This window comes from Drosophila subobscura, chromosome A (assembly GCF_008121235.1).
Source record: "Drosophila subobscura isolate 14011-0131.10 chromosome A, UCBerk_Dsub_1.0, whole genome shotgun sequence".
Taxonomy (NCBI): domain Eukaryota; kingdom Metazoa; phylum Arthropoda; class Insecta; order Diptera; family Drosophilidae; genus Drosophila; species Drosophila subobscura.
Window position 1 is genome coordinate 7,155,500 of NC_048530.1, and position 9,348 is coordinate 7,164,847.

Below are 9,348 nucleotides of genomic sequence, written 5' to 3' on the forward strand. Positions count from 1 at the left end.
TGCCTTTGCATTTCTTTGCTTTAAGACTTCGACTCCAGACTCTAAGGTCCGCCCGAAAGTTGGCTAAAGAGTTTGGATAGTTTTTCGCAACCGCAGCTACAAAAGGTTGATATGACAATGCACACATAAATAAGGAAGTTTACTGAGAACTCATTAAATTATCCCAAAGAATGTCACTTAATGCATTGGAAAGTCTCAAATGACTTGTCTCTGAGTAGTAAATTGTGATTTGTGTCTTTTATTTGCCCTCTCTGCTGATCCGCGATCTAATAGATCTTTAGATTAATCCATGAAACATTTAATTTCCTGCCAGATCATGCAATTTCTTGCTGCAGACGATACCCCCATGACGACTGGTTCCCCCGTTCCACCGTTCTTCGTTCTAGAGAGCAAACCGCCCACTCAGCCAGCTGCCAGGCAGCGGCTCTCTGTTCCATTCATGCGGCGGAGGCGGCGGCGGCAAACGCAAAGCTGTAAATGATAAAAGCTTATCTGGCAAATATGTTACGTCGACAGCCGACAGCCGACAGCCGGTCCGTCGACAGCTGACTGCCAGCGACCTTTGGATGGCATGGGTAGGCAGTGGCCGAGTGTGTGTGTGTGTGTGTGCGGCTGTAGATGGGTTCGTTATGCGAACCGGTTTCGGGTAAGCACAAGATCAGACGAGTAATTAGTCCAAGACCAAGCCGAGTCCAACATTTATAAACACAAAGCGCATAAAATGACACTCGCTGCCTCCCGCCCTCCCCGCTCAGATGTCACTCCCTCTCAGCTGTGTCCCCACTCTCGGGTGTCTCTCAGGTAGGGAGCTGTTTCTGTTTCTGTTTTGTTTTGTCATTTAATTTCCCAGAAATGCTCCCATTTATATTTATTTATCTAGAACCACTGCACCCATGCGGGGGCTTGAGCCAATGCACACAATTATGAAGAAATCCGTCAGCTGAAAGAGCAATCCGATACGAGACGAAAATGCAAAAGAATGAAAAAAGAAAAACACAATTGGCAATTCCGCAAATGCTGCAATCGATTGGATCGGGGGAACTTGAGAGCTGATCGCTGATCGCTGATCGCTGACGTTGCGGCTTTGTTCTTAATTTTTGTTGTTTTTGTTTTTGTTTTTGTATTTGTTGTTGGGTTGCTAAACAGAGAGAAGGAAAACAACAACAACACTAACCGCGACGTGCGCTTCGGCGATACGATATTTACACATAAAATATTGGTTTGGGTCTCATAAACTAAAGCAGAAAGCGCCCCGATAAGATAGCGGCAGCAGATCGGAAATGTGCGGCAGAACACACACACTGCTTAAGGCGAATTTCGAATGCCTAATGCGGAATCTAACTATAGCCGTGACACAGGGATACACTGTGCAGCCTTCACTCCTGTGATTCCTATCCCTACGAGTGTGGCTGGACATGCCAGCGTGAATCATTCACACCCAGAAGTACGCGACAAGAGCGGATGCATGGGAAACTTTGTACTTTGCCTCACACACACACACACACACACACACACAAACACACACACACACATTGAGGCAGTGGTGGCAATGGCGAAATCTGTTCCGTGCCCCCGAAGTGTAAATGATGTCACTGTCGGGCTGGCTGATTGAACAAAGCCCGAGCCGCGATCGGGCACAGTGGTTGCCAATATGCAGAAAAGTGCATGAAAAATAAAGGATTTCAGTTATAATTGGTTTTATTTTTCTTACATTCAATTCTACGCAGCTTTGCCTGCATTTAAATCTATAAAATAATTCGTGCATCCCTTTGCGCTGCATTTGGCAGCAAAACCTTTAAAAGGAAAGTTTGCAGCAAATAAACGGTAAGCGAATCGATGCAGCTACTCCCGTTGGTTACCCAGTCTGGAGACTGACTCCATAAATAACAATCTACATATCGAGTGACCTCGAACCACTGTGCTCCACCGATCGTCAGCGGCTCGCGCTGTGGGGCTTCGTTTCGTGGCGACAAGTCGGATATTCATTCACTCGCCGAAGCGCACTCGAAACGGGCACAGACGGGCTCCAATCTCGAAGCCAGAAGAACTCGGAACTCAGAACCCAACATCAATTCCGTGAGCCGCGACCCACTGCCACCATGAACCAGTACGCAATGTTGGCCGTCTGCCTGTTGGCCGCCCTGGGTGCCCTCCTGCTCGAGGTGCAGGCCAGTCCCAGCCCCGCTGTGGCCACTCCTCCGCTGAGTCCCAGCCAGCTGGGCGGACTCTCGGCCCAGTTCCTGCCGCCGGAATATCGCAACACAAATGTCAGCGTGGGTGAGTTGCAAGTCAGACGAGGGCCAAGCGAATGTGGTGGCTAATCAGACACTTTTGTTGCTGTCCACAGAGGACATTAAGCGGATGTACCGCGAGAAGTGCAAGAAGGTGACGGGAGCGGACAATGCGACCTTCTACCAGGAGATTGAGAAGGCGGCGGCTAAGATGAGCGCCTGCATCAGCGGCGTGGCCAACCTGACGGCCCTGCAGGCCGAGATGGAGGAGGCGAAACCGCTGGGCGAGCTGGACACCGTCTTCCACAAGTACTGCCTGCGTGCACCCGAGGCGGAGGCGTGCGTCAAGGAGTTCAACACGAAGATGCAGGTGTGCCTCACCAGCGAGGAGAAGCGCCAGCAGGAGACGATAGCGCGCATTGGGGCCTCCCTGCTGGGCTTTGCCTGCTCGCGGGGCGGCGATCAGATTGCGCTCTTTGTGGCCGAACAGGGACCGGAGTGCCTGGAGGCCAACAAGGATGCCATCAGCAACTGCCTGAACCGCTCCTTCCATCAGTACATACCCAAGGACGGGCAGGTGGCCGACCTCATGAGCCGCCCCGAGCTGCTCTTCTCGCCCACCCACTGCGTCGATCTGCAGGGCTTCGAGGCCTGTGTGCTGCACCACCTGGAGCAGTGCTCCGAGATCACACCCGCCAACGTTGTCCAGTCCATCTTCCGCTTCGTGAAGAACGAGACCGACTGCCAGGCGTACATGGAGGCACGCGCCAACGAGCGCCCCGTCCTCCTGGCCGCCCGCAACAACAGCACTGGCGGCGGTGCCGGCGACCTGCTCTCCTCCTCCACCACCAGCACCACGCTGCTGGGCTCCCTGCTCCTAGGCTTCACCGCCCTCCTGCTCCGCCACTGAGGAGCAACCAATTCTCCACGCTGCCCCCGCAACATTCTGCAACCGCGATAAAGAAATCTTTTATGGTATTCCGGCAAACTTCACGTCAGCCCCGCCCTAATGGTTGTTCCTTTTGCTGTTGTTGTTGCTGTTTGGTCAGTCGGCGATGCGATAACGATTGCGATAGCGATAAGGGGTGGCCGGATAATGGTTCCCAAGTTCCCATGCATTCGACTATGTGCTACTATTTTATTTTGTATTACTTTGTACTTCTTTTTTTTTTGTTTTTTGTTTTTTGTTTTTTTGTACTGTAGTGTGAGTAATGCGAGTACTGCGAGTATTGGTAGGTACCATATAATTTAATGTCTCCTAAGGAATTGCTCATAATAAACGAGAGATTACTGAAAAGAGAAAAGGCGCACCCGATGGCAATCGATGGAATTATTCAAGGCTGTTGCGGGGTCAAAGAAAAACTCTTATCGAATGATTGCTGGAGTTGGCATTTGAGAACAGTTTTTTCCCTGCTAAGGTGGTCGGTGCCCACATCGGGAATTACTCTTTTCTGCAACAAATCCCCTTGCTGGCAGCTGAAAACAGTTTCGACTGTTTAAGGTTCGCAATTTTGCAGCAAAAGAAAAGTGAAAGTGAACGAAATGATGAAAGGATGAACTTATGCTAGTCAAATGTTGACGTATGAAAACGATATCGCCATTGAACTCTATTCTAAAACTTATTTTGAGGCATTTTATTTAGCCCTGAGCGCAGTTCAAAGTTCCATGAAAGTTCCTAAAATGTTCTACAATTGAAAATCATCAAAAAAACGTGTGTTATGTTTGGCCAAAGCTTCAATTAAAATGTAACAAGAAAGTGCATTCAAGTGGCACTTCCTATATGCACATATTTCTGTATATGCGTATCCCACGAGCGGTCACCCTCTTGTTGGCTGACTTCTCCGATAAGACACCTCCGCACAGGCCCGAATCCCACGAGCCTAGACTTCGTTGATCGATGGCGTGCCTTCCCTTCCAGCTTATCTCGAGTTTGTTCCCAAGCGAAAGCTTTTCCCGTAGATCGAGGCATACTCACGGGCTGGGCTGTCGCACGGAGCGAGCTTCGGCACTGTGTCGCGGTGTGTGTGTGACTCGTTCGTTGGACAGCGAGTGGGCAGTTACCAGGTGATAAGGCTGGGTGTCTGCCACACAACATACTCGTAAATGAGTCGCTTATCACATAATGCCGTGCTAATGAGCGGGCTTAGCCGTCAGTGATTAGAGGAGAAGCCTGTGGCCCCAGGTATGAGCTCTAATCGTTGCTGCAGAAAAGAGTTGTCAGATATTGTTAGTTGGGGTAGCGGCAGAGATGTGCCTGTGCGAAGGTTAAACTATTATTTCCCGAATTACTCTTTGTGCGTGGTAATTGTGAGTCAGTGTCATTGCTTTGTTTTTTCGTGGAATTGTCCGCATTTTATGGTTAAATGACTGTTACCTGATGGCTATCCAAATTGTAAATGCTAATCGTAAACTAAACAAAGACTACAGCGCACTCGAGCATTGAGTGTTGGCCAAATAAAATGGGGGAATAAATATATAATATTGAATGGCAATGAATGAATCAATCAAGCAGCCAGCTGTACTCTCAAACATGCATGGAATGTTGCCAATTTTTGTGCAGATAAAATCCTCGATTGCGCACAGAAATCTCACCAATCAATCAACACACAATTTAGATAAAGAAAGCGACACTGAAATGGGAATTCAATGATTGCACTCGATAGTTGGATAGCAAACACTTCCGCTCCCTAAACGATGGGAAAACCCTAACTAATGCCATGTTTGTGCTCCATTTGTAATCAAGAGATTCTCCATGGAGAGTGGGAGTTGGGAGCGACGCAGATCTAGTGGCTCGATTCGATAAGATTATGGCCTTTGGCAGCTTCTAATTAAAGTACTTCGAGCCGGAATTCTCCAAAACATTGAAGTAATCAATCGCTTATCACCTCCAAAAAAAAGAAACAGCCACACACAGAGTCGTGAGTGTCGAGTGTGATGGATGTTGGTGGGTTTCTCTGGAATAACCAGACGTAGCACCACGATAAGCCCCCGGCCAGACCGGACCAGAGCCCCATGTGAGTGCATTCTTTCACGTTCTTGTAGGGCGAATCATTTTTAATTTCACTTGTAATTGGCGTGCGGCTTCAGACTTCTGAGCTGCTGAGTATAAATGTTGAATAGGAACTAAAACTAAATAGAAAAAAAAAAGATAAACCTTAAGGCTAAAACTACTTCCTGGCTACGGGCACTGGGGGATGGAGCATCATTTGCTGCTGCTGCTGCTGCTCGAGGTCTGTTTCGTGCTCCTCGACCAGTGCCTCTTCCAGCGCTGACTGCTCCTCGGCATCGCTGGCCTGGCCCTGGACATCGTCCAGATGCAGCCACACCTGCTCGACGGCGGCACGCAGCGCCTCGGCATACCGCCAGGCGCTGCGATCCTCAACGAGATCGGCGAGCTCGTACTTTTTATCCGGCTCGCGGTAGTGCTGCATCTGGGCCACTGTGGTGTTGACGGTGCGCGGATTGCAGGCGCCCGTGAGCCACTTGAGCGTGAAGTGATTGTGCAGCGTCAGGGAGTAGCGGGTGTTGTGGAAACACTTGGTGGCACGTCCGGGCAGCGAGTGATTGCGATGCCGCAGCGTGTGCTGCAGCACATACAGCTCGCCGGCCTCCTGCTCCTCGTGATTGCGCGCCTCGGGCACCACACGCGTGAAGTACGCATTGATGATGCACAGCGAGGTGAAGCGTCCCGCGCACTTGCCTCCCTTGGCCAGCTCCAGCTGGTGGGCGCGCTCGACCACGTCCTGCCACGTGCGCTGCGCGCCCAGCGGCATGATCACCTCATCCACGTCCACATTGAGCAGATAGTCGTGCCGGTACATGTTGCGGTAGAAGCAGTCGTTGTAGGGTATCAGCTCGTTCAGCCGCTTCACCAGCCGCCGCTGCTGCAGCAGCATGTGCTGGTAGTGGCGCAGCCGGGGCATGCCGTTGGCCAGCGTCAGCGGTCGCAGCTCGAGGTAGCCCGTCCGCTGGTAGTAGTCCAGCACCCGCTGCACCGACGGATGCACGTCGTACATGTAGGCATAGACCCGTGTGGCGCCCAGCAGTCGCTGCAGCTCGAACCACTCGATCAGCCGCTCCGACAGGTCCACGTAGGGGAAGTCAAAGCCCTTCAGGCACACCCCAAAGCTCAGCGGAGCCGTGGCATTGGCCACATTGCTTCCATGCCCGTTGCTTGTGGAAATGGTGCTGCTGGGTCGCTGCTTGGGCAGCTCAAAGTGCACACGCAGGGAGTTGGTGGCCTTGTGGCAGCGCTCGACCACCAGGGACACGGTGCGGGGCAGCGAGTCGTAGATATTCGGCGGCAAATCCTCCGGCACGGGACACCCGAGCAGGTGGGGATAGCTGAGCTGCGGCTGGTGGCCCCAGTTCTTCACCCAGACGCTGAGGAACTCGTTGACCTTCACGAAGATGGGCTCCCGGTGGCCCTCGTACCACAGCTGGCAGTGGGTGGCCGGGAAGGCGTCTCCGATTTGGTTGGCCGTGGCCAGTATGCGCACCGTGCGATGCTTCACGGCCGTCCGCTGGTCCAAGTAGGCGGCATACAGCTGGAAGGTCACGTTGGCATTGAGGAACGTCTGCCAGTAGATGTTGTGCAGGTGCAGGTCCAGGGGATCCGGATAGGCGGCACAGCTGGAGTTGACCTTGTAGGCCAGCGGCTTGGCGACGCGATACCACAGGCCGTAGTCGACCTCGGGCAGCTCCTGCTCCAGCTGCCGCACGAGCGCCTCATCGATGGGCTCCACCACATCCTGCACTGGCGGCGGTGTGGCCTTCTGGGCAGCGGCGGCGCCCCGGGTCGGTACCAGCTGGTCCGATCGATGCAGCGCGTTGAGGAGCAGCAGCAGAGCGAACAGGGCCGCCGACACGAGCAGCGTGAGTCGAACAAATCCACCTCTTGTTGACATTATGCTCTAGAGCATACTGACACCTGCCTAAAGAGACGACCACGGCATACACCGACCGACCAGCACTCAGAGAGAGTGAGTGAGAGGGAGAGCGCGCGTGGTAGGCAGCAATCTAATCACGCAAATGGGGCGATAACTACCAATGCTCAACCAGCAACTAGCAAAGTGTATTATCAGCCAGCGAGCATGGCCAAAAACAACGGTCACTGCCTTCACCAGAATTCTCCATTAACCGTAATTAGTGCAGTCCAATCCAATCCGATCGCGATCCCCACACCCCGCACCCCACACCCCACACCCAAAGCCCCCCATTCAAGTTGGACATTTGTTATCAGGAAAAAGTTAGCTCTCGAGTTGATTTGTTGTATCTTGCTGCAGTTCAGGCGAACGTCGAAAGCTTTCGGGGTCTCCAATCTATGAATAATGAAAATAGTTCGGGGTCGCCAATCAGCTGGGCACAACCCACGCCGCAGCGAAAGTCCTGTGAGCCTGTGAGCCCTGCCTAATTCCTTGTTAGGGATTTTGCTAATGAAACGATCAAATATGCATGAGCCGTGCGGACACACACACACGTGGCTTAGTCGGGAGTCGGGAGTCGGGAGTTGGAGTTTTTGGAAAACTTAATTTCTGTGAAAATTGTTTACTCAAAAAACTAGTCCCTGGTTCCACCCACACACACACCCACACCCACACCCACACCCTTGTAACCATCCACTTTCCCCTTGCCCATCCTCCCCAAGGGCATCGTAAACGGTTTTTGTTTTGTTTCTGCTCATTATTTTTTTTCTACTTTTTACGATTATAACTTTTTGCGTGTTTCCTTGCGCTGCCATTTTTGCAAGTAATTTAAAAATAATTTGACGCTGCTCTGATGGCTGCTTGCATGAGGATGGGGGTACAGGATGGTGTCTCTGTCTCTCCATGGAGTGGCTGCCTTGGGGCGAAGTTTGCTTTATTGACATTGTCACCCCGGCTCGTGACAATGAGAGCGCGCACCTGACGGAGGAGTAGCTGGAGGAGTACATGGAGTAGCTTCACAGAAACGACAACATCACCGACAACGACAGGATAATAAAATTGTGAAACAACTTTTTAATGAGAAACACTTTTTGCACATTGCACTGGCCATCAGCAATGAGGATGAGGCTGAGGCTGAGGATGCGGCTGAGGATGCGGCTCTGACGATGAGTCAGTAGTTTGTAAATTGTTGGAAACCCTGATGATGATGAGCCTGATGATGGCAATGGAATGAGCTTATGCCTGCGGCATAACAGCGCAACGCATCGCAGCGCAGCGCAGCGCATGGCCTGCTGCCGGAGACACTTTTGATATGGTTTGGTGGCTGCTGGACTGTCACTTGTTGCCCGTCCAGCCCCCACGCAATCGATACACCGGAATACAGCCGGATCTCGCAGGACACTTGGCAGCAGCAAAAAAATAAGTTTCGTGCCACCAGACTATCGACGCCATCAGGACTGTGGGCTCACGGCTGAACAGCAGTCGCCGACCCGTCTACAATTAACAATGAACATTTTACGCCGCACTGGAAAACGGAGGGAAAAACTAAGGGAAAAACTGCAAACTTTGCGCCGTAATTGCCCAGAAAAGTAACACAAATGAAACGCATCGACGCTTAATTACTTTTGCTAAATGGCACGAGGCCCAGAGCCAGAGCCAGGCCAGAGCTGGAGCCAGAGCCGGAGCCGGAACTGAAGCCACTGACTGTGTTAGGTAAACAGAGTTCTGAGGAGCAGTGTGGTGGGGAGAACTGGGGCACTGCAGCAGGAGATGGCAGAAAACTCCATTTGGCATGCGGGTGTTTGGCTTTGGTTTGGGGCTCGGTTTCGGCTTCGCTTTCAATCTAGCCAATGCTCTGAGTTGGCACCCGCTTTCTTCACACTCTCTGGTAAGACTTTCGATATTCCACAAGAGTGTAGAAGCGATCTCTAAGATTGCCAACACTTTTCCCTGAGCTAAAAAATGATCCTGCTGATGATTCTACTAAAGGGTATGCCCATGGTTCCAAGCTCTACTCGCTGGTGCTCACTCTTTGATTGCAGCCGCATGTGAGGAGAGACCTCGAAGGCTATGGAGTCGTCGGCACGATTTGACTTTTGTCGACGTCACAATTTGGAGAAGTTTACCCACTTCTGGCGGCGCCGCCACAAAACTTGGCCCAGAAAGTTCCCCTGCTGCCACTTGGTAAATGC

General features: G+C 51.8%; 2 protein-coding genes across 2 annotated transcripts; one reads left to right on the forward strand and one right to left on the reverse strand.

Moving 5' to 3' along the window:
* The first annotated feature begins 1,978 nt into the window (after nt 1-1,978).
* Nucleotides 1,979-3,530, forward strand: LOC117901075 (27 kDa hemolymph protein). The gene is made up of 2 exons (XM_034811691.1): nt 1,979-2,277; nt 2,348-3,530. Exons 1-2 carry the CDS (start codon nt 2,100-2,102, stop codon nt 3,139-3,141), a joined length of 972 nt encoding a protein of 323 aa, XP_034667582.1. The 5' UTR covers nt 1,979-2,099; the 3' UTR covers nt 3,142-3,530.
* A 1,749-nt stretch (nt 3,531-5,279) lies between these two features.
* LOC117902678 lies at nt 5,280-7,175 on the reverse strand. Its single transcript, XM_034814214.1, has one exon. The coding sequence runs from the start codon at nt 7,136-7,138 to the stop codon at nt 5,399-5,401; it is 1,740 nt and encodes a 579-aa protein (XP_034670105.1). The 5' UTR covers nt 7,139-7,175; the 3' UTR covers nt 5,280-5,398.
* Nucleotides 7,176-9,348: the final 2,173 nt, after the last annotated feature.